Source organism: Scyliorhinus torazame, chromosome 21 (assembly GCF_047496885.1).
Source record: "Scyliorhinus torazame isolate Kashiwa2021f chromosome 21, sScyTor2.1, whole genome shotgun sequence".
NCBI lineage: Eukaryota > Metazoa > Chordata > Chondrichthyes > Carcharhiniformes > Scyliorhinidae > Scyliorhinus > Scyliorhinus torazame.
In genome coordinates, this window is record NC_092727.1 from 49,978,483 (window position 1) to 50,003,890 (window position 25,408).

Consider the following 25,408-nt stretch of genomic DNA (forward strand, 5'->3'; position numbering starts at 1 on the left):
TGTACCCCGAAAACCAACCAAATTCCCCCCAAATCCTCATAATCCATTTTCCATTTTTGTTTCAGATTCCAGCATCCACAGTATTTTGCTTTTATTAAAATAAATTTAGAGTACCCAATTATTTTTTTTCCCAATTAAGGGGCAATTTAGCGTGGCCAATCCACCTATCCTGCACATCTTTGGGTTGTGGGGGTGAGACCCACGCAGACACGGGGAGAATGTGCAAACTCCACAAGGACAGTGACCCAGGGCCGGTATCGAACACGGGTCCTCAGCACCGTGAGGCAGCAGTGCTAACCAGTGCACCACCATGCCACCCCATTTTGCTTTTATTAGAGCAGAGAATTAGGGCTTTGCAACAGACAATTTCCTGGGACACATACATCATCCCTCTGCTGAAATGTCCATACTGAGCAAAGCCTCACCTCAACAGTCTGTATTTGAACCCAGATCCCAGAGGTGAAAGGCTAGAAGCAGATTGACAGTATTAACATGGCACCGATTAATCAAGACTTTGGCAGCCTGGATTTCTCTCACACAGGTTCTCAAGTCAACCAAAACTTTTAACAAGGCATTTAATAATGTGATGACATTTTTAGTAAGTATTACAACTCCCTCACTTGCTTTCTGAAGCTGATAAGCCACAAGCCAGAGCAGCCAACTTTCTGCATATAGCTCCTGTGAGGTAGAAAACAAGAAAAATAAACTGACCTGTGACTCTGGCCTGCAGAGCTTGGCTCCAAGTGCAAACCCACCACCAACTCCAAGAGTCCCAAAAGCTCCTGGGAACAAAAGGACCAGAGAGATGAACAATTGGTTAGAAATGTAGACACTGCTTAGAAACAGATTAGAGTTTGTGTGTTCAAGCCTCACACCAGAAGTTGGATTACCAACATGGAACAACACCCCAGTGCAACACTAAAAATGAGTGCTACACTGTTAGGGGTCAGGGTCTCTTGACTTAGGCCTTGCCTGCCTGTTCCAGTGAATGATGGAGGGAATGCTGCTTTGTCCCAATGTGCTGAATGATAAGTTGTAATGGGAATAAGATAGTATAGTGTTACGGAAGGGTTAGATCAAATGGACAAAATGCCTTTGCCGCTGCGTTTCTACATAGAAATTTAAATGTGACAGTATTTCCAACTCTCTACCATCTGTTCTCATTCAAAGTCATCAATGGCCAGAGTTCATTTCACGGGCAATTTACTAGCATTTATAAAGCTGCTCTTAAGACAAGGGTCCCTATCCACTCCTGCTGGCATAATCTTACATTTCAGATCCTCATAGTTCAAAACGAAAGGTGTTGTTAATGAAAGAACCTCGAGCAGAATTATTTTTTGCTAATCACCATCTTGAACACAACATTGGCGTGTACATGATAGCTGCGCCTTCCTGCCCGCCTGATGTACAACTTGAGGGACAGCAGCAAACAGGTCCAGTCTCGCACCTTTCATTCAACATCATATTGTGTTACTGACTGTACCTCCACTGATGTTGCTCCTGCCCTCTCCTCAGCCTGACCAGATATCTTAGGGCTCATTATTTGATGTAAACACCAAAAAATTGATGCCAAGATTAAAGATCAATAATTTAAGCTTTCTCTCCAGTCAACAGGTTGCAGCTTCCACTAGAGTCTGAGGCACTTAATATAGACAGAGGCTTTGGTGCACTATCGAGGGAACTTTGCATTGTCCCAATGTACTGAATTTCAGCCAAGGCATTAAGCGGGTCTTATCGACCTGCTCATGCAAGATCTTTGGCACTATTCGAACAGCAGAGTGAGTGTAGTGGTATTGTCACTGGGCTAGTAATCCTCTGGTGACCCCGGTTTGAATCCCACCATCACAGATGGTGAAATTTGAATTCAATAAAAATGTGCAATTAAAGTCTAATAGTGACCACGATTATCGATTGTCGTAAAAACCCATCTGGTTCACTAATGTCCTTTAGGGAAAGAAATCTGCCACCCTTACCTAGTCTGGCCTACATGTGACTCCAGATCCGCAAGCAACATGGTTGAGTCTTAACTGTCCCCTCAAGTGCAATTAGGGGTTGGCAATAAACGCTGGCCCAGCCAGCAACGCCCGCGTCACAAATAAGACTTTTTTTTTTTTAAACTTGGCACCCTAGCCAATAATTTTCTTTTCACCAACACTGCCAAAAGCAGATTATCTAATCATTCAGTTCTGCCTTGCTGTATCCTAAGTGCATTCGCTCAATAACAGTGACTGCAAAAGTAATTCATTGATTGCAAGGCATTTGAGATGTTCGGAGAATCTGATAAAATGCTAAATTCTATAATTCATTGCAAATTTGACATCTGCTAAAGTTGGAACTTATGTAAATATTCTTCCCCTAAACCCCCCCCCTCTCCCAGAGGTGCTAACATGTTGGCACCCCATCCAAGTAAAATGTCTCGTAGAGGGCGACTGTTAACCGGTTACTTAACCAGAGAAAGGAAATCACAGCTGGACTCTAGCCAGGTCTTATCAATGTCCATTTTGCTACAAGGACCTCTGGTTGATCATCCCACCCCCCTTTTAACATCTTCAACAATTCTGTCTGTACTAACCAGGATCGAGCCATCGGAGCGGCCCGCGGGGTTTCAGGATGTAAGCAGCACTACCCACAAAGTCACCCCCATCCGTCACTATTATGCTGTCCTCCTCCATCAAATGCTCAACGCGATGCAGAACCTTCAGTGGATTCAGGTGTTTTGCCACTTCTTCCACTGCCTTTTCACTGAAAGATAATAAATGAATATTCAATTTCAGAAACTATGTCTTCTCAGCAGCTCACACACCTGCTCATATCCACCTCAACTGACCCATCCCAACTTTAAAACCCTCAAGTTTGGACTTAAATTGGTAGCACCCTCATCCCAGCTATCATTTTTAAATTTGTTTACAGAATGCGGGTGTCACTGGCGAGGCCAGCATTTGTTTCCCATCCTATTTGCTCTTGAGAAGTGGCAATGAGCAGACATCTTGAATCACACTGTCCACCCATGGTGCAGGTATACAATGTAGTCTTGTTAGGAAGAGAGTTCCAGGATTTCTGAACCAGTGAATCCATTAAGGATTCAAATCCAAGGGCGGCACGGTGGCGCAGTGGTTAGCACTGCTGCCTAACGGTGCTGAAGACCTGGGTTCGATCCCGGCCCCGGGTCACTGTCTGTGTGGAGTTTGCACATTCTCCCCGTGTCTGTGTGGGTTTCACTCCCACAACCCAAAGATATGCAGGTTATGTGGATCTAAAAGTACTACTGGTGTGTAACTAAATTGTCCCTTAATTGGAAAAAAAATAATTGGCTATTCTAAAATTTTTATTTTTATTTTTTTTAAAGTATTCAAGTCCAACCCAAGATCACAATCTAGGCTGATGCTATTGAGCAGTACTGAATAATGCCTACTTTTGGATGGATCATTTTAAATGGCACCCCATCTGGATGGACACGAGGTGCCCTGACCATTAATCAAGGAGCAGGACCTATTCCAAGTGTCCTGGCCAATAATCCTCTCACAACCAACACTGCCAGAAACAAAGTGCCTGGTAAGTCACCTAATTTACCATCTGAGGAATCTTAGGGCAGTTCTCTACAACACTTGACTATAGTTCAAAAATAAATCTTACATTAATAACACTGAAATGCCCGAGGATATAAGGTGATTCATAAACACAAGAAACTATGAAAACACCATCATTTTTAGGATAGGGAAAGGTTATTGGACCCCGCAATCCACCACATCCATTTTTGAATGATCTCAGCCTCACCTACCCTTAATCACACATCACCCTTGCACTTTCAAGAAAAGTAAATAGTTTGTGGAATTATTTTTATATTTTCATGACAATCTCTGGTAACTTGGTCAAGTATTTTGCCTCTATTTGGCATGAAAACAGTTCCCAACTTCCCTTCTCACTGCCAGCTTCCTAATATTTAATTCTCACCTCCTGTTGTTTTTAAACTTTCCATCATAATTGGTACTGTACTCCATTATTGTAAAGTTTAGCTACACCTCCTAAATGTATTGCCAGCGTTCAAGTCTCCCAACAATGCAACTCAACTGCAATTTAAATCAGCAACAGTTCCAGTCCTCATCTCATTAGCCTGGTCCACTCCCTCTTAAAGGCATCAACCCTTTGATGGCCATTGTCTCTACAGAGTCTGCTGACTTGATCTAAAAGTACTACTGGTGTGTAAGCCTGGAGAGCAATTGATGAGTCTATTTGACCTTTGGGGCATCCTCGTAGAGTAAAGTCACCAGCGGCCCAGATGACCATAGCTGAGATAGCTCATGAATGCACATGCAAATCGCTGCAGGGTTCCATAGCCAGCACTTGGGATTGGAATCCTCAGCTGATTCATCTCCCAAACTCCAAGTGACCAGACTAATTACAACAGTCTTACTATCAAACATGGAGATCAGCTAACCTCGTGCAGACATAGGCTGGAATTTTCCAGCCCTGCCCACAGGTGGGATCTTCCGGTCCCACCAAAGTCAATGGACCTTTGGCTGGCTTGCCATAGACAGAGGTCCATTACCCCCACCCCCCAACCATACATGCCACAAGGCTCCCACTATTCAATTAGACCACAATTCAATATCTTTGGGTCCCCTCAGATAAGAAAAAATCTGACTTTCTCAGTTTGAAAATTTCTATTGTCCCAGCATCGACATCAACAACCATTTAAAGGAAGAGAGTTACAAATTTCTAGCACCCTTTCTATGAAAAATAATTTTCTAATTGCGCTCGCGAGTGGCCTCGGCTGGTTTAGTTCAGTTGGCTGGACAGCTGGTCGTGACGCAGAGCTAGGCCAGCAGCGCTAGGTTATTCATGAACCTTCTCAACCTTGCCCCTCACCAGAGGTGTGGTGACCCTCAGGTTAAACCACCACCAGTCAGCTCTCCCCCTCAAAGGAGAAAGCGGCCTAGGGTCATCTGGGACTGTGGCGACTTCACTTTACTTTTATTGAATGGCCTAGCTCTAATTTTAAAATGTGCTTTCTTGTTCTCAATTGCCCCCAGACAATATATTTATGTTGCATTTACCCTATGAACACCTTTCAATGTTTTAAACACCTCAATCAGTTCACCTCCAAAATTCCAATACCTGGGATACAAGCCAAATTCATACAATTTAGCCGAAGAGATCAAAGCAGGGCTATTTGGTTTAGGTATTCACTGGTTAAATAGCAGTCGTCAGAGGATCCTTTCATTAAAATCTCAGTAGAGGGCCATGTGGCAAATGGGAGTAAAATACCAATGACACTTTTAAGGAGGAGTTTCTCCCTCTTCTCTTCCCCCGCCGCCCCCAGTGGTTCAATTGGCAAATACACACAAATTACAAAATGGAAACAGCCCATTTCTCCCATCAGAACCAGAGCACACAGTTACTTTTTCTGGAATGGCAACAGAATCAACAGCGATATGAAGAAAAATCTTTTCATGCTGCAAGTGCTGGGTTCTGTAAGGCATTTCCCCGAGAGTGTCATGGAGGCAGGTCCAATCGTGGTTCTCAAAGGGAGCTAAATAAGCACCGGAAATGAAAAATAAATTTTGAATGGCCATGTGGAAAGGGCTGGAGTGGGACTAGCTGATTTTTTCTTACAAGAAAACTAGCATGGGCTGAATGGCCTTTTTCTGACCCGACTCCCACATCCCTTCATCTACCTATTCCAGCTCATCTTAAATAGTCAACAGTTTCTTCTTCACCACTTGCCCTGAATTTCTTCACAACTTCGAGGTTTATCTTGTTCCATGTCAATCTCTTACATTTAATTTTACCCATAACTCAAAACACCTCAAATTGCTGGAAATCATTAGCCCTCCCCCTCCTATCCCATCCGGTAATAACTTAAAACACGTCCATCATGTTGTCTGGTAATCTGCGTTGTCCGAATAAAAAGCAACACCATTTTAGTTTAGGTTTATGTAGTGTTCATGTCCCGTTTTATATTCCTACCTATTAGCCTTCTCCTTTTTAACATCTCCCTCCTTCAGGCACCTTGTCCAATCGCTGGGAGCCTGGTAACCCTTTAGGCCCTCTGCCAACTGAGCTAAAAAGGAGCCAGGGTCACCTGAGGGAGACAAAGACACAGCAATCAGATAAATTGCAATCAGAGTCACGACTAAACAAATCAGATGATTACAATGTTTCAGAATACAGTGATGGGATTGGGTTGATTTAGTGGCTAATGGACCCCAATCACAAAATGCTGCCCGTTAGCAATCATCCCATCATCAATGGCAGCCAAGAATTTCCATTCCCAAAAGTTGGCCTTGGAAAGCGAATTCTCTTTTTTTTTTAAATAAAGGATTTCTGACAGACCCGTAAACCCCAGGTATAATCAGGCAACAATCATCACTGAATGAATATTAATATTGGTTGTAAAGTAGCAAGAAACTTAATAATAATTCTTTCTCCATTCACACTCTGCTACAGGGCTCGTGCACAAACCTCCTTGCAGCTAGTATGAGGATCGGGGCTGAAGGAGAAGTATTTGAGCGAGTGGTCCATTTCCCCTGGGAATGGCCACTGTTTTTTTTCTGGGGGGGGGGGGGGGTGCAATCAAGACCATTTCTTACGTCAGCCTGCCCAGACTAATGTTCACACATTCCTCACTGTTCATTCTCTTCCCCAAACTTCACCCTTCCTGAAGGTGCTGAGAAACCCATCTGTATCTTGACCAAATGGGAACTCTTCACATGTAAATGTTGGGAGGGACTTCAATAATGGGTGTAGATTTTTCATAGAATTTACAGTGCAGAAGGAGGCCATTCGGCCCATCGCGTCTGCACAGGCCCTTGGAAAGAGCACCCCACCCAAGCCCACGCCTCCACCCTATCCCCGTAACCCCACCTAATCTTTTTTGGATACTAAGAGCAATTTAACCCACGCAGACACGGGGAGAACGTGCAGACTCCGCACAGACAGTGACCCAAGCCGGGAATCGAATCTGGAGCTGCGAAGCAACTGTGCTACCGCGTTGGGTGTGATTAATTCAAGTTTTGTCCTCACAAACACACACATTCTCCAGCGGCTACAGGAAACCAAGCAGGTAAATTCAATAATACTATTCAACTATATTACAAGCAGAGTCCACAGACACTGAAAAAGAGTCATAGACTCAAAACATGAACTAGGGGTTTCTCTTCATGGATGCTGCCATGGCATTTTCTGTTTTCATTTCAGGTCAATTCAATGTTGGATAATCAATCCCAATCACATTTACTTTCCTTTTCCTCCTCTAATCAGAGAGAGAGTGCGAGAGGCCTGACATGACTATTCCTCGTGTAGTCTGGGGAGGCAGTGGTGTAGTGGGATTGTCACTGGACTAGCAAAACAGAGACCTAGGTTTGATTCCCGCCACTGCAGATGGTGACATTTGAATACAGTAAAAACAAATTGGGATTTAAAATCCAATGATGACCATGAAACCATTGTCGATTGTTGTAAAAACCCATCTGGTTCACTAATGTCCGAAGGAAATCTGCCATGGTCTGGCCTAGATGTGACCCCAGACCCACAGCAATGTGGTTGACTCTGAACTTCCCTTCAAGGCCAATTAGGGATGGGCAATAAATGCTGGCACAGCCTGTGACGCTCATGTCGCATGAGCGAATTTTTAAAAAGTCTCAAAGAGATTAAGGCTGAGAGAGTAAAAGGGGACCTAGCAAGTTTATGCGGTTCAGTGCAACCGTGGGCTGTGCATCCACTCAGCCCATTGTGGGGAACTAACACCTAGTTCTTAAATGGAGACATCACAACTTACCCTTCACGGAAAGCGTTGGCTTCCAGAACATGTCCGAGTTTTTCAGCAGCTGCGAACTGTCACGGTTTACAGCAACTATCTTGCTCCGTCTGCTGAGAACACGGCCATAGGACAGGCGGAAATCGCATACTGTACCTGTTTGCCAAAAAAGGAAAAACCATCAGCCTGGGGTTGGAGGGGGGTGCAGCTGCAATCAACAACCCCACAGAGTAGGACAAGGCCACACAAAAGCTCAACCAGCAATAGATCTGATTAAGGGCACAATTTTACTGCAGTTATAAAGTTTCTGGCCTCACATTTCATTAAATACAGTTTTCTCACCGCTCAGTCTATCAGAATTAGCAAAGCAGGGCACAAGTCAGCATCCAGCTCGGTGGATCGTTAGTACACGCGAGGGGAAATGCAACCCATTTGTTTTTTTTTTTAAAAAAGTACAATTAGCACACGATCGGTATTGATTTTGCAGAATGTAACCTGTGCTAATTAACTTATTCTTTGAAGCCTTCAAATTGATCAAGAGTTCATTGAAAATTTCTAAATTTGTTACTCTGATTTAGACAACAGTATTAATGATATTGAGATCAAGAAAGATAGATGGAGCCAAGATGCAGATCAGCCGTAAGCTAACTGAATGGTGAGACAAGCTCAAGAGGTTGAATAGCCTGTTCCTATTCCAACACTTTTTCCCATGAAAAGATTAGAGAGAAAAATGTTACTTCAAACACAATCAAAGACTGAGGATGGTCAACATCAGTCCAATCCAAGACTCACTAATCACTCCCAGTGAATCAACTCTAACACCACTGGTACAACATGCTAGAAAGATGGGAAGGCTGCCACTCACATGGCTTAGTCACACACAAAAGCATCAGGTTGGAGCCTTTCGGAGACCTTGCCAACAAATGCCAGTAGGCAGTGAACAGAAGAGAATCGCAGCACAGCCAGATTCCTAACACTTCAGCACGGCACAGAAACGCCTGCCACCATCATGATTAATTACTTCATTTTGAGGTGAATTCAGAGAAGTGATAAAGCCCCAAATAATTTTTTTTTTTTTTTAATAAATGTTTTTAAAATTTTTATTCTACATTTTCACATTTTCCTTCAAACAATTTACACCCCACCAACAAACAGTAAATGGCAACAAATACAAAATCAATCCCCTTAACAATACCAATTATCCCATCCTCCCACCACCCCAAACAACGGTCCACCTGTCAATACATGCATCCAATAAACTAAACCCTTCCATGGAGGAAACAGAAAACAAAGGTGAAAAAGAAAAAGGAGTCCGGGACCGCCCATGGTCACCATTAACCTATAGAGTCCCCCCCCCCCCACCACCACTACACTCAACGCCATCCAGCCTCTGAAAGAGTACCGTACATGATACCCAAGAGTTGTACACTCCTCCCTCCCCCCCCTCCCCCCCCAAAATCTCCAGCTCCTCCTGTCCACTGCCTCTTGTAAAACTCCTCCTCCCAACCTCGGTTCCTTCCCAACTTTCCACCCTGGCTCGACCACTCGGACCCTGTTCTGCCAGGCTCCGATGGCCGCAGCCCCTCCCCCCACCTCACTCCCATTCACTGGCCGGCTTAAAGTGTGGAGGCCCCCGCCCAGGTCCCTTTCCCCCTTGCCCGGCCCCAGGAAAGCCCAGAGATCACCTTTTAGCACACACCCCGCATATCCACTTACACCCCAAAGATCCCTCATTGCGAGTGAAAGTCCCATCCCTTCCCTTGTCCAAATATATACAACATTGGCTCCTTTAGCCCCTACACCCGCACGCAGTGAAACAAAAAAGAAAAAAATACAGTCATGAGGTCACATCGGCACATGTCCATTTCTCAATTTGTCAGTTCTGCCACAGTCCTTCTGCCTTCGCAAACTCCTCCGCTGCTTCCACCGTTCCAAAATAAAAGACCGAGCTTATAAGTCACCCTCAGCTTCACTGGATATACAATGCCGCACTGCACCTTGCTAATGTACAGTGCTCTCTTCACCCGGTTGAAGGCAGCCCGCCTCCTCGACCGTAAAGTCCTGGTATACACGTATACCAGCTCCAGCCCACTGCACCACCCGCTTCTGCTTGGCCCAGCTCAGGACCTTCTCCTTCACACTGTACCTACGGAAGCACAGAGTCACTGCCCTTGGCGGCTCACTCACCTTTGGTACAGGCCTCCACGACCGATGAGCCCGATCCAGTTCATATCGGGAGGGATCCTCCCCCTCCCCCAATAGTTTTGCCAGCATCGCGGCAAAATACACAGTCGGCTTCAACTCCTTTGGGCAGCCCCGCAATCCTCAAATTCTGTCGCCTGGATCTGCTTTCCAGGTCTTCCATTTTTCCTCGCAGATCCTTGTTAATGTCCATCACCTTCCGCATCTCTTTCCCCATCGAGGCAAGTTGATCACCGTGCTGCAATAACGTCTCCTCCACGTCCTTCAGCGCCTCCCCTTGCTCTCGCACCTCCACCACTGCGCTCGCCACCGCCGTCATCACCGGGGAAATCGCCTCCTCCACCAGCGCACTCAAAACCTCCCTTATCTCCTTCCTCACCGTCTCCATGCATTTCGCAAACTGCCTTTCGAATTCCGCAGCCATCACCTTAGTTATTCCTTCAGCCGTAAGCACTGCGGCCTCCCTGGTCCTCCAGCCTCCATTTTCTTTACTGACCCCGCGGTGACCTTTCCACTCCCTGACGGACTATCAGCCGCTATTTTCACGGCCGTTTTTTTGCTGGTCTTCACCATTGCCCTCCTCTGTGCAGTCTCCCGACTTTTACTGCCTTCGCTGGCCCTAGGACCGGGCGTTAACCCCCGACAATGCCGTTCCCGAATGGGAGCCCTCCAACGCGCGGCTGCCTCCCGCCCGCCGTCACCGGAAGTCGCCAAAGCCCCAAATAAATTAAAGGCTTTTTTAGTCAGCTTTAAAGATTATTGCGGGTATTCGAGACAATTCTGTTAAAGGCCTTTCATTATTGCTTGATCGGGATCTCACCAACCTGCCAGTATCACCAGGTCTGCCTCTTTCAAAGCATCCCTTCGGTTCTGTCGGATGTGAATGGGGCTGTCTCTTCCTAGCATTCCTCGAGCCATGCCTCCCAGGAAGCAAGGAATAGCCAGAGATTCCAGAGCTGCCCTAGGTGAAAAATGTTCACAATATCAGGTACATTATCATGCCACTATATTACTATAGACCGCGAATGGTACTTTCCGAACTAAAGAATCAAATGGAATTAATGCAAAGCTAGAACACTGTTTTTTCCATTCCCATCCCCAACTTTGGCAAGTATTTCTAAAACCGATTCGCTGTAGATGTGGGAATACTACCCAATCTCATGACTTTATGCATGCACGGTGATCTGTAAACAGTTAGAGCTTAAAGTAGAGTGTTCGATTGGGCCAAACTGGAAGCAATTTTGTGTTACAGATTAATGCATTTAGAATGTGGATTAAAAATGCCCCCAAACAGATTTCATGTAGGACTGGTGTAGCTCACACCCAACCTTGTGTAATTGAAGTCCATCGAAGCCCACATCTTCCAACCTTTCCTGCTTCTTCAATCATTACATACCCACTGTTCTGATTTAACCTAATCCAACACACTTCGCTATCCCCACTCCACTCTCAAGTCTCTCAAAACCCCTCTCTGACCGTTCTTCGAGCTCCCCTCCCCACACTTACTGTCCCAACAGGGGGAGACAGTAGCTTGTCGGTAATGTTGTTGAATAGGTAATCCAGAGACCCAGGCTAATGCTCTGGGGACGTGGGTTCAAATCCCACCACGGCAGCTGCTGGAATTTGAATTCAATAGCAATCTAGAATACAAAGCTAGTTTCAGTATTGGTGACCATGACAACTGTCATCAATTGTCATAAAAGCCCATCTGTTTAACTAATATCCTTTTAGGGAAGGAAATCTGCCATCCTTACCTGGTCTGGCCGACATGTGACTCCAGACCCACAGCAATGTGGCTGACTCTTAACTGCCCTCTGAAATGGCCGAGTAAGCCACTCGGTACAACAACAGCTAAGGATTGGGAACAAATGTTGACGTTGCCATGAAAGAAACCATTTTAAAAGGATTAAGTACGATTCCAGGCCACCTTTCCTGTAAAGTGTTGGGATACCTTTCCCTATATAAGGAATATAATCTCTCAAAATGCAAATTTTGACTTTTACAACTGACCAGGAAACTTGCAGGCACATTCGATGCCCCAGAAGTCAAGAGTTTAAAGCAATACACTATTTCCATGTGCGCTCAATCCTCAAACAGCAGAGCATCGCAAAATGGTTCCATACTTCTACAATCAAAAAGCTTGCCCACAACTTAAAACACCACCCTCACCAAAGTCACACACACTTGGTTGCAAACTGAGACGCAAGTTTTGATTAAGCAGGGAACAGAGCTGGGCCAGCCCCACAGACATCAGATGACCATTGACTTACCGGATATTGTCCACAGGTGTGGGTGGGAGCGTTGCCTGGCTACCCAGAAGGATGACTGGTTTTTTAGCCCTGCTCACCATCTCTACACAGCACTGCACCTAAAGAAACAAAAATTAAACCTTTTGAAATTGTTCCACAAACATTGCATGCAAAACACTAATATTCTGATACTAAATGGAAAGTGCATGCTTGATCCCACTCAAGTCGGTTAATGCAATAAATAGCTGAATGGTAAAGACAAGCAAAAGCTTGATCATGTCTGTACGGAGTTAGTTGGTTACAACAAGTGCTCAGAGGAATGCTGCAATTGGTCTCAGCACCCCTCAAGTGTGGGAGAGCAGGGAAGAACAATCCTGTTCTTCGTCATTACCCTGCAAACACCGCTACATTTATAGGTGTCAGATATGGGCACCATTAGGCCAAGTTGTGATGCCCTCCACAGGCGAATAACTCAAGCACCAGGTCAAGGGTTAATAAAGACGAGGAATGGCTTGGCAGCTCTGTAACACAAAAAGCAGGCAGCTTATAGCAGGTTGAATGGTGGAGGTGGAGGGAGGTTTGCAAATGGAAATCAGCAAAGATTTCTGTTGGAGAAAGGTTAAAAAATGTTTAGTTTCTGTAAAAAGAAAACACTGAACATGCCTTTTTAAAATAGCGGCCCCAGCAATGTTTGCTTAGGCCTTTGTCAACAGGCTGGAAAATTGGATGACAGGATCAGAGCTCGTAAACTGCAGTATTCAACGCAGAAAAGTAGAGAAACTGTTTAACTGACTGTGGGAACCTTCTAGTTAGTGTGATGCATTGGCTGTTGATTCCTTTGTTAGAGTGAGGCCCATTCACTGTTTATTATGCATTTTTGTTTGAGTCAGCAGTGAGAGGTGCAGTGGTTTCTGCAGCTGTCATTGTGAGGCATGCCCTCAGCTTCAGCTGGATGTGACAGTGTTGTGGAAATTCAGGTATGCGTGTCAAAGAGGAATTGGATGACACTTGGGAATGAAGACACTTTCCCCTCATGTTGATGGCGTGCATATTTAAATGCTACAGACAGTGGGGTAATGCCGCAAATCCAACGGTCACAATTAAATTACCTTGAAGGCAGGATACCATTGGTTTCTGTTGGCCAACAGACAACAGATGAACAACTGGTATCTGATAATCTCACCCAGCCAAGTGAGTCAAAAAAGGAGTTAAAGCGTGTAAGGGGAAGATGCTGCAGCAGGAGGTGAAGCCATGCACTATTCACACTGAACATTTGAGGTTAGCAATAGGCACCAAAAGTGGATTATATTCATTCATCAACACCCTGTGAACAATCATCTCAGTTTAAAGAGATTTAAAAGCAGGTATTACTACAGGTTAGTATCGGATGGTCAACAGAGACATGGTGGACTGCTGCCTCACGGAGCCGAGGTCCCAGGTTCAATCCCGGCTCTGGGTCACTGTCTGTGTGAGTTTGCACATTCTCCCCGTGTTTGCGTGGGTTTCGCCCCCACAATCCAAAAGATGTGCAGGATAGGTGGCTTGATCATGCTAAATTGCCCCTTAATTGGAAAAAAAAAATTGGGGCACTCTAAATTTTTTTAAAAACATAGACATGGTGGGCTGAAGGGCCTGTTTCTGTGCTGTACGACTCCATGAGATGGTTATTCTAGGGTTACATTGGTCTCAACCTGCCTCCCATCACGTTTGCAAATGCTAATCTGCACTTGGAGGATCACAAATCTCAGGAATCTACCTGATCAGCTGAGGCCATGGAAAGATCCACTGGCAACGGTGAGATGTCTCTTTTGTCCCAGGCTCCAGCAAACAGGTTGTTTAGATGGTTATGAAGATACCTGAGAAGTGAAGGTGAGATAAGAGATTGTAAGTTACTACAAAGCTTGTCCGCATCTAAAAACACAACCCTCACCGCCGAGGTCCAAATTTCCAAGTGAAACAGGATCAGACCACCCTTCTGATGTTGCAGGAGAAAACGGTGGCGATTGGTTGGCAGGTTGACTCCAATTGGTCGAAGCATTGCCATGGAGAATGCATCAGAGAACTATTTTCTCCTGACTTGGAATTCAAAAATGTGCAATGTCAGGACACGTTCCTTTGGCCAGAGGATAGTCCCAAAGTAAGAATGGCAATGCCATGACCAGAGTTGACCTGCCTCCAATTAGCAACCTTTTCTCTGTCTTAACTGTTGCTGCCTTTGAAATTTGCCATTCATGCACCTATCCTGATGAGTGCGAAACAAAAAGTTTCAACAGCATGTCGCTTTTCTTTCAGCAGGTTTTACACCCACCAAGCAACTATCCATAAAATTAGTTAATGCCATGTTGATTTGAGCTTTTAAGTTTAAATGGTTGTCTGACTGGCATAGGGGATTATTCTCAGCCTCAGCACTCCTACTTCGGTATAGGAAAGGGAAATAGAAAGAGTCAGAATTCCAGTTTCCAATCCCTAGCCAGCTTACCTCTGCTGGAAATTGTGGACGCGGGACGAAGACAGGCTCGAGCTCTGCAGTGGTGCCTCCACAGTTGAATTGCCCATTCACACTCACTTTCTAGGCTCACAATGGGATAATGGCCACGTGTGTGAGGTGCTGAAAGGTGCGGAACTGTCCTGCAGCACAAGTCACCATACTAGGGAGAGAAAACGGGAAAGCAATACTGTGGCCACGTTCAGTTAGTGCCAGTGGAGGTGATGGCTACGTTTAGCAGAAAACTGGGTAAAAGAAATAGCAGCTTCTACTGGACAGTAGATTCATTAATCCCGCCTTCCTCCCAGAAAAATTATATTAATTTGCATGAAAGGCTGAGAACAAAGTGTTGTGGCAACTATTCCCAACATGGTGTCTGAAATATGACTTTACAAAGTTTTAATTTTAAAAAAACTGTACATAATATACAAATTGTTGCTTTAAAACATTGAATTAAAAGCAATTTATCCTTAAGCACTGTGATTTTAGTAAACCTACCAATTTATGGCTCGTCCCACAACTCCTTTAGGTGCATTTTTCGGTATGATCTCTTTCTGAATTACGTGATATGGATAGAGGACATCAATTGGAAACTCAACAAATACAGGTCCTGGACACACAAGAAATACAAGCACAGGAATTTTAAAAAGTTTTACAACAGAAATCGTTAAATACAAACTAACTGGATTTGGGTCAGCGAGACTGCAAGATCTCGCCTGCAGGGGGGGCCAGAACATTTCGGCCAGTCATAATTGGCCAATTAGGAAAATAGGGCCACCTTTTTTATTCATTCACAGGGTGTGAGCATCATCGGCGAGACCTCCATTAATTGCCTATTTCTATTGCCCTCAACGTTTTATTAATAAATGCATTCATGGGATGTGGGGTTGCTGGCTGGGCCAGCTTTTATCCTCGTTGAGTTGATGGTGCTGAGCTATCTTCTTGAACCACGGCAGTCCATATGGTGTAGAGGTACACCCTCAGTGCCTGAGGGAGGGAGTTACAGGATTTTGACCCAGCGACAGTGTTCACAACTTTTAATGACAACCTGGTACTGACATGGTTACCATCGCTGATACTAGATTATTTTAAAATTAGATTTTTCTTCATTAACAGAATTTAAAATTCCCCACCTGCTGAGGGGAGGTTTGAACTTTTGATTCCAGGACTCTTGATAACATAATGACTGCTAAAGTTGCCTGCTTGGGAAGGTTAGTAGTAAGCTGTCTGTGTCACACTCCTTAGAAGCTGCCTGAAGCCTCTCTCGTTCTGCCCAAACACACATAAACCCCAGTTCAGGGCAAAAAGTTTAACCCAGTTCAGGGCAAAAGTTTCCAGTATATGTGATGACGTTTCCACTCCAGAAATTAGTACCCCTCTTCACAAAAACACTAATTATCGTGCACAAGAACAGATGCCAACCAGCATACACAAGATGAGGTACTGACTCGACTTCTGCTTTCCATTCCAACTTCTGTATCTCACAAGCAAGTCACACAAGGTGTCGGATGTTGTGAACCAATTTTTCCCATAGGTTCAGCCTCAGCCCATTCCAAACTTATTCAGTGTTCCCATGTCTCATGGCTCATAGGGGCCAGGGAGAGTGATCAACCAAATGTGGCCCAAGCGGATAATGAATTTTCTCTGCAATTTACAACGACGTTACCTGCAAGTGCTTGTTTATTTTCCTTTTCGTCCCTTTCCAAGACCATTTTTTTCCCCTTCAGTTATTTGACATTATTTTTCTCCCCCTTACTTTTCTGATGTGTAGGCTGTGTTTAAATTATTACTGGTGCAGTCCCACCAACAAATTTATTTCTTTCTCCTATCCCACTTGACTTTTCAGCTTAAAACTCAAGTGGGAAGACAGGTAAACAAACTCCAGCATCCTCACTGAAGCCAATTCCTCCAGCATCACAACCACGCGAATTCAGCCCACCCGCGAATTCAGCCCACCCGCGAATTCAGCCCACATAATCACAGCTTCCAAAGCAGATCCACTTTTCAGAACTCAACACAGAAAAAGGCCTCGTCGTGCTCACGGACACACACTGACTCTTATTCCAGCAATGGCATGATTTTAAAATTTTCATTGCATTCAAATCTCGATATGGCCTTGCCTCTGTAACGCCCTCCAACCCTCATGAGATCTCAGCACTCCTCCAATGTGCCTCTTGCACATCCCAGATTTTGTCCCACTATTAGGAGCCATGCCTTCAGTTGCCTAGGCCCCAGGCTCTGGAATTTCCTCCCTAAACCGCTCTACAATTCTGTAAGCTGATCCTTTAAACCTATTTCTTTGACCCAGCTTTTGGTCACTCTTCTAATATCTCATGTGGCTGTGTCAAGTTTTGTTTGACAGCATTCCTGTGAAATGTTGTAGGCATCTTGCTGCATTAAAAGACACAATATAAATTCAAGTTGTTATTGTTGGAAAGTTTCACATTGATGGATCCTTGATTAGAGCAAAACCTTCCAATATATTAACCAATAGATTAAAACTCTCATCCCGACATTATGCAAATCCTAATGCTGTTGCCTTGAATATAGCTACTCAACCTCCTCTCTCCTTTTACTGTAATGCTTAGATTGCAAATCTTACTTTCTCTACTCTGACTTGATGCTTAGCTGCGTATTACCAACCTTATCCTGCACCCTATTCCAATGCCACATATTACTTCACTATGAGAATATGCACTCAACACTAAAGCATACCAAGTCCAGAAGCAACTAAACTCTGGCTGATGATGCACAGAAAACCAAGTGGTATTTAATCAATTACAGACATAGAGCTCCACTGGCTTGGATTTGGAGATAGTTCTCCAGATCAACGAAGATGAAATCAGGACTCTAAAAAGATTTGGTATTTCATCTAGAGTTGGAACCATTTTCATCGCAAATGTTGATAACATTGATATAAATGATGCCTTGGAAGAAACAAGCCAGATCACGTAAAGGAGCTCAAAGAACAAAGAAATGTACAGCACAGGAACAGGCCCTTCGGGCTATTGGGGAAGTTGAAGTCTCCCATCACCACAACCCTGTTGTTTTTACTCTTTTCCAAAATCTGTCTACCTATCTGCTCCTCTATCTCCCGCTGGCTGTTGGGAGGCCTGTAGTAAACCCCCAACATTGTGACTGCACCCTTCTTATTCCTTATCTCTACCCATATAGCCTCACTGCCCTCTGAGGTGTCCTCCCGTAGTACAGCTGTGATATCCTCCCTAACCAGTAGCGCAACTCCGCCTCCCCTTTTACAACCCCTCTATCCCACCTTAAACATCTAGATCCTGGAACGTTTAGCTGCCAATCCTGCCCTTCCCTCAACCAGGTCTCTGTAATGGCAACAACATCATAGTTACAAGTATTAATCCAAGCTCGAAGTTCATCTACCTTACCCGTAATACTTCTTGCATTAAAACATATGCACTTCAGGCCACCAGACCCGCTGCGTTCAGCAACTTCTCCCTGTCTGCTCTGCCTCAGAGCCACACCGTCCCTATTCCCTAGTTCTCCCTCAATGCTCTCACCTTCTGACCTATTGCTCCCGTGCCCACCCCCCTGCTATCAAGTGACCCTCATATCTGGTGAGGGATCAATCTCAGGTTTGTGCCTACATTGCTACGGATGACAATTCAGCTCAACACTAGTCGGCTCAGAAAACTGTCTAAAATGTTCACCAACTGGATCTCAATTTTTAATTTACAAAGACCATGATAATGAGGCCCGCACTTCGTGATTTTAACTTGGAGGTCCTTCTCGCATTGATTTCCAAACTGTGCAACATGTCCAATTAAACTTCCTACAGGTATTAAAACATTAAAACAGTGGAAAGAAGAAACAATCATTCAACACACTGGAGATTTTCATGCATGACTTGGCCTTTTTAATTGCGATTTCAAACCCCTCCCCCCAGGAATACTGGCAACACTCAAAATTAATAAATAAATCACATTGACTGACCCTGTTCTTGCCTGCTCCCAATCCCAGACAGAAACTGCTCGGACTGCTCAGGAACCTATAGTGCAGACTATACGGAGTCTACACTTTTTGAGATTGCAACAAAGGCTTGCTTGTGAAGCAGTGGAAGCTTTACTCTGCTTGATGGGGCAGTGCACAGGGAGCTGAACTCTGCATCTAACCCACATTGGACCCGATTTGCTAGTACATGATGCAGATAAAATTGTCCGAAAATAGCAGCACGTTCTATCCCCAATTCACACCGAGAAGCACACAATCTCCCCCCATTAAAAATACGTAAGGCTTTCCAGGAATAAAACTCAATAAATCCAACCTAAGGCTTCTTTGGATTTGTGGCCCTGAGATGTTTTATCCATCTCGGTTTCTGAAGATTACACCATTTCCTGAAAATAACCTTGCATCTGAAGTTCTGACATTATCACTCTTAAGCAACCCCTATATGAGGAGTGAATGGAAGAGCATGTGTGTCACTAGGTTTGGCCCATGGCGGAGTAGTTTAGAACTAGGGGTCATAATCTCAGGAAAAATCAAGAGTTAAACATTCCGGACTGAGATGAAGAGAAATTTCTTCCGAGGGTTAAAAATTGTTGGAATTCACTACCCAGAGGGCTGTAGATGCTCGGTCATTTAGTATATTCAAGAGTGGGATCAATACATTTATTAGGCATTAAGAGAACCCAGGGATGTGTGGGTAGGACAGGAAAGATTGATAAAGAAATTAACAATCTTTTGATGGAAGAGCGGGTTTGAGGGGCTGTATGCTCTATTCCAGTTTCTTATTCTGTCACCTTTTAATTGTGAGACAACTGGACCAGTCCTACACTAAGGCCATGTCACCTTGAATTTAGTGGCAACAATGCTTATGCAACAGAAATAAAAACAAAAAAACTCTGAAGTTCTTTCAACAAATGGTGACCTGTTCTTTTGCCTCCGATCCTGACAGATCTTCATTCATAAATATGCATTTTTAATTGAAATTTTGCTTTGGGGTCAGGATTGGAGAAATGGCACGTTGTAGTTTAATTTCCTACCTGGAGTACCAGACTGAGCCATCGCAATGGCTTTCCGGAGCACAGGAACGATGTCTCGGACTGTACGAACGGTGCCACAGAACTTACAGAGGGTTTTGAAAAGTGATAGCTGATCAATATCCTGCAGTGCTCCTCTGCCCTGGAAATAAGTAGAAATACCAAAATGCACTTAACCAAATTCATGAATGAAATTTGCTGATTGTGACCATCATGCGGTATGTACAGCCTCTGGCATAGTCAATTAGATCAATCACCGCTAACCACATTTCCTGCAGTTTAGTAGGACTTTCTTCTCTACATTCTACTCTTACCTATCGGGAGAACATCTCCAAAGTGGTTTCTCCTCTTGTTCCTGCACGGTTACCTTGAACTCCATCTTTTGACTCTTTGCTCTTCCCTATGGAAGCCTCACAGCTACACTGATGATGATGATGATGTGCAGTATTTTTTTTTTTTTAATATTTTATTGAAAATTTTTGGCCAATCATCACAGTACATTGTGTATCCTTTACACAGTAATATAACAATATAAATAACAATGGCCAGTTTTATAAACAAGAAATAAATAATATACGAACAAAAACAAAAACAGAACTAAATGACAACTGCCTTGTCCCAGATAAATATTCTCCAAAAATATGTTTTAACAGTCCAATATACAATTATCTATAACAACAACCTATACATATTATACTTATATATTAACATCCCTGAGAATCCCTCTGGTTCCTCTCCCCCCCCCCCCCCCCCCCTGGGTTGCTGCTGCTGTCTTCTTCTTTTCCATTCCCTCTATCTTTTTGTGAGGTATTCGACGAACGGTTGCCACCGCCTGGTGAACCCTTGAGCCGATCCCCTTAGGACGAACTTAATCCGTTCCAGCTTTATAAACCCTGCCATGTCATTTATCCAGGTCTCCACACCCGGGGGCTTGGCTTCCTTCCACATCAACAGTATCCTGCGCCGGGCTACTAGGGACGCAAAGGCCAAAACATCAGCCTCTCTCGCCTCCTGCACTCCCGGCTCTTCTGCAACCCCAAATATAGCCAACCCCCAGCTTAGTTCGACCTGGACCCCCACTACCTTCGAAAGCACCTTTGTCACCCCCACCCAAAACCCCTGTAGTGCCGGACATGACCAGAACATGTGGGTGTGATTCGCTGGGCTTTTCGAGCATCTCACACACCTATCCTCTACTCCAAAAAATTTTCTAAGCCGTGTTCCAGTCATATGCGCCCTGTGTAACACCTTAAATTGTATCAGGCTTAGCCTGGCACACGAGGACGATGAGTTTACCCTACTTAGGGCATCAGCCCACAGCCACTCCTCAATCTCCTCCCCCAGCTCTTCTTCACATTTCCCTTTTAGCTCATCTACCATAATCTCCCCCTCGTCTCTCATCTCCCTATATATGTCTGACACCTTACCGTCCCCCACCCATGTCTTTGAGATCACTCTGTCCTGCACCTCCTGCGTCGGGAGCTGCGGGAATTCCCTCACCTGTTGCCTCGTAAAAGCCCTCAGTTGCATATACCGGAATGCATTCCCTTGGGGCAAGCCATATTTTTCAGTCAGCGCTCCCAGACTTGCAAACGTCCCATCTACAAACAGATCTCTCAATTGTGTTACTCCTGCTCTTTGCCATGTTCCAAATCCCCCATCCATTCTCCCCGGAGCAAACCTATGATTATTTCTTATCGGGGACCACACCGAGGCTCCAGTCTTTCCCCTATGCAGTCTCCATTGCCCCCAAATTTTCAGAGCAGCCACCACCACCGGGCTTGTGGTGTATTTCTTCGGTGAGAACAGCAACGGCGCCATCACCATGGCTTGTAGGCAAGTCCCCCGACAGGACGCCTTCTCCAATCTCTTCCACACCGCTCCCTCCTCTTCTCCCATCCACTTACATACCATTGAGATGTTGGCGGCCCAGTAGTACTCACTCAGGCTCGGTAGCGCCAGCCCCCCCTATCTCTACTACACTGCAAAAATCCCTTCCTCACTCTCGGGGTCTTCCCGGCCCACACACAACTCATGATACTCTTCTCAATCCTTTTGAAAAAAGCCTTCGTGATCACCACCGGGAGGCACTGAAACACAAAGAGGAATCTCGGGAGGACCATCATTTTAACCGCTTGTACCCTCCCTGCCAGTGACAGGGATACCATGTCCCATCTCTTGAAGTCCTCCTCCATCTGTTCCACCAACCGCGTTAAGTTTAACCTATGCAATGTACCCCAATTCTTGGCTATCTGGATCCCCAAGTAGCGAAAGTCCCTTGTTACCTTCCTCAGCGGTAAGTCCTCTATTTCTCTGCTCTGCTCCCCTGGATGCACCACAAACAGCTCACTTTTCCCCATGTTCAGCTTATATCCTGAAAATTCTCCAAACTCCCCAAGTATCCGCATTATCTCTGGCATCCCCTCCGCCGGGTCCGCCACATACACCAATAAATCATCCGCGTAAAGAGATACCCGGTGTTCCTCTCCTCCCCCGAGTACTCCCCTCCACTTCCTGGAACCCCTCAATGCTATTGCCAGCGGCTCAATCGCCAGTGCAAACAATAATGGGGACAGAGGACATCCCTGCCTCGTCCCTCTATGGAGCCGAAAATACGCAGAACCCCGTCCATTCGTGACCACGCTCGCCATCAGGGCCCTATACAGCAGCTGTACCCATCTAATATACTCATCTCCAAAGCCAAATCTCCTCAACACCTCCCACAAATAATCCCACTCCACTCTATCAAATGCTTTCTCGGCATCCATCGCCACCACTATCTCCGCTTCCCCCTCTGGTGGGGGCATCATCATTACCCCTAGCAGCCTCCGTATATTCGTATTCAGCTGTCTCCCCTTCACAAACCCAGTTTGGTCCTCATGGACTACCCCCGGGACACAATCCCCTATCCTCATTGCCATTACCTTGGCCAGAATCTTAGCGTCTACATTTAGGAGGGAAATAGGTCTATAGGACCCGCATTGCAGCGGGTCTTTTTCCTTCTTTAGGAGAAGCGATATCGTTGCCTCAGACATAGTCGGGGGCAGCTGTCCCCTTTCCTTCGCCTCATTAAAGGTTCTCATCAGTAGCGGGGCAAGCAAGTCCACATATTTCCTATAAAATTCGACTGGAAATCCATCCGGTCCCGGAGCCTTCCCCGCCTGCATACTCCTAATTCCTTTCACTACTTCCTCTATCTCGATCTGTGCTCCCAGTCCCACCCTCTCCTGCTCCTCCACCCTAGGAAATTCCAGCCGGTCCAGGAAGCACATCATTCTCTCCTTCCCATCCGGGGGCTGAGCTTCGTATAATCTTTTATAGAATGCCTTGAACACTCCATTCACTCTCTCCACTCCCCGCTCTATCTCTCCTTCCTCATCCCTCACTCCCCCTATTTCCCTCGCTGCTCCCCTTTTCCTCAATTGATGGGCCAGCAACCTGCTCGCCTTCTCCCCATACTCATACTGTACACCCTGTGCCTTCCTCCACTGTGCTTCTGCAGTACCCGTTGTCAGCAAGTCAAATTCTACGTGTAACCTTTGCCTTTCCCTGTACAGTCCCTTCTCCGGTGCCTCCGCATATTGCCTGTCCACCCTCAGAAGTTCTTGCAGCAACCGCTCCCGTTCCCTACACTCCTGCTTTCCTTTATGTGCCCTTATTGATATCAGCTCCCCTCTAACCACTGCCTTCAGCGCCTCCCAGACCACTCCCACCTGGACCTCCCCGTTATCATTGAGTTCCAAGTATTTTTCAATGCACCCCCTCACCCTTAGGCACACCCCTTCATCTGCCATTAGTCCCATGTCCATTCTCCAGGGTGGACGCCCTTCTGTTTCCTCCCCTATCTCCAAGTCTACCCAATGTGGAGCGTGATCCGAAATGGCTATAGCCGTATACTCCGTCCCCCTCACCTTCGGGATCAACGCCCTTCCCAAAACAAAAAAGTCTATTCGCGAATAAACTTTGTGGACATAGGAGAAAAACGAAAACTCCTTACTCCTAGGTCTACTAAATCTCCACGGATCTACTCCTCCCATCTGCTCCATAAAATCTTTAAGCACCTTGGCTGCAGCTGGCCTCCTTCCAGTCCTGGACCTCGACCTGTCCAGCCCTGGCTCCAGCACCGTATTAAAATCTCCCCCCATTACCAGCTTTCCCACCTCTAGGTCCGGGATGCGTCCTAGCATGCGCCTCATAAAATTGGCATCATCCCAGTTCGGGGCATATACGTTTACCAAGACCACCGCCTCCCCCTGTAATTTGCCACTCACCATCACGTATCTGCCCCCGCTATCCGCCACTATGGTCTTTGCCTCAAACATAACCCACTTCCCCACTAGTATAGCCACCCCCCTGTTTTTCGCATCTAGCCCCGAATGAAACACCTGCCCCACCCATCCTTTGCGTAGTCTAACCTGGTCTATAAGTTTCAAGTGCGTTTCCTGTAACATAACCACATCTGCCTTAAGTTTCTTAAGGTGTGCGAGTACTCGTGCCCTCTTTATCGGCCCGTTCAGCCCTCTCATATTCCACGTGATCAACCGGGTTGGGGGGCTTTTTACCACCCCCCCCCTTGTCGATTAGCCATCCCCTTTTTCCAGCTCCTCACCCGGTTCCCACGCAGCTGTGTCCCCCATGATGTGCAGTATTAACCTGCCCACACCTCTCTCAATCTTTCCGGTATTCTGTACACTCGCGTCCGACGGTCAGACCTCAACACACAGCTCCGCCTTCAACATCATTTCCCTCCCCAGCCACGTTTGCAGGCTGAACTAAACTGTTCGCAGCCTCTGCTGCCTATTAAATCGTAACACAAGTTCAACGTCGCACGTTCCATTACAAAACCGACTACGGCTACCTGCCCAGAGGGGGGTTACATGATGCGAGCGGCATTTTCGCGAGCTCTGCCGTGCTCATCTTGTAATCCTTCAGTTTACGCTGGTGCACATTTACTTGGGATATATGTCTTGCACCAGTGTGATCCTGATTGGTGCTTTGCAAAGAGGAACGGAGATAAATTGTAGAAAATCCTTGTTTGACCATGGCGGTCGGAGTGGGCTGGGGTGGGGGCCAGCTTGCAATGGTGTTGTTGCTGCTGAGCGACCTATCACCTCGGTGGTGCTGTGTTCATCCAGATGATGGCCGCCATTGAGAATGTTGTTCTGGAAGAAGATCTCGGCTCTGTGGTGCAGGTCTTCAGAGCTCACTTTGAAGATTTGCGAGGTATCCTTGAGAGAATGTGGAGGTACACGAAAGTTCTTGCTTTCAGAAAAGAGCACTTTCCCTGCTAAGGGCCCGCCTTCGAGACGCTGAGATCCTGCTGCATGGTGTGCTGTTCATTCATCCTGCCAGGTTCGGCAGGTGGGGCCAGAGCAAGTCGTGTCCACGAGCCCGGTCCCTGGTGAGAAGCGAGACGAGCTTCATATTGAGTTTGAAGATTCGCTGCCATGCTTCTGTAACCTTGATTCGGAGGCTGGGTGCATCAGGTTCGATCTTTGAGACCAGAGGTCAACTGGGCCCACCAACCGCTGACCCTACATTATCCTATTCTCAATGCTTGTTGCGAGGGGTTGGAGGTGGCTGAGTGGGTCAAGTCAACCCCCCTCCCCGCCAGGACCAAGGCTGTGGATTCCCTGGGCACCGGAGCAGCGACATGATGGAAGTAAAGGTACTTTGCTTGTTGGAATCCTGGAGAGATCCCAAGGAA

General features: G+C 45.8%; 1 protein-coding gene across 1 annotated transcript in view; it reads right to left on the bottom strand.

Moving 5' to 3' along the window:
* Nucleotides 1-25,408, bottom strand: part of ilvbl (ilvB (bacterial acetolactate synthase)-like) — a 59,294-nt gene that overhangs the window by 11,454 nt on the left and 22,432 nt on the right. Inside the window, exons 4-12 of the mRNA XM_072486782.1 lie at nucleotides 19,705-19,843; nucleotides 15,191-15,302; nucleotides 13,964-14,063; nucleotides 12,229-12,326; nucleotides 10,783-10,919; nucleotides 7,778-7,912; nucleotides 5,968-6,082; nucleotides 2,573-2,742; nucleotides 712-782 (exon numbers count right to left, since the gene is read on the bottom strand). Of these exons, the coding sequence (XP_072342883.1) occupies nucleotides 712-782; nucleotides 2,573-2,742; nucleotides 5,968-6,082; nucleotides 7,778-7,912; nucleotides 10,783-10,919; nucleotides 12,229-12,326; nucleotides 13,964-14,063; nucleotides 15,191-15,302; nucleotides 19,705-19,843 (1,077 nt within the window). The remainder of the gene's footprint in view (nucleotides 1-711; nucleotides 783-2,572; nucleotides 2,743-5,967; nucleotides 6,083-7,777; nucleotides 7,913-10,782; nucleotides 10,920-12,228; nucleotides 12,327-13,963; nucleotides 14,064-15,190; nucleotides 15,303-19,704; nucleotides 19,844-25,408) is intronic.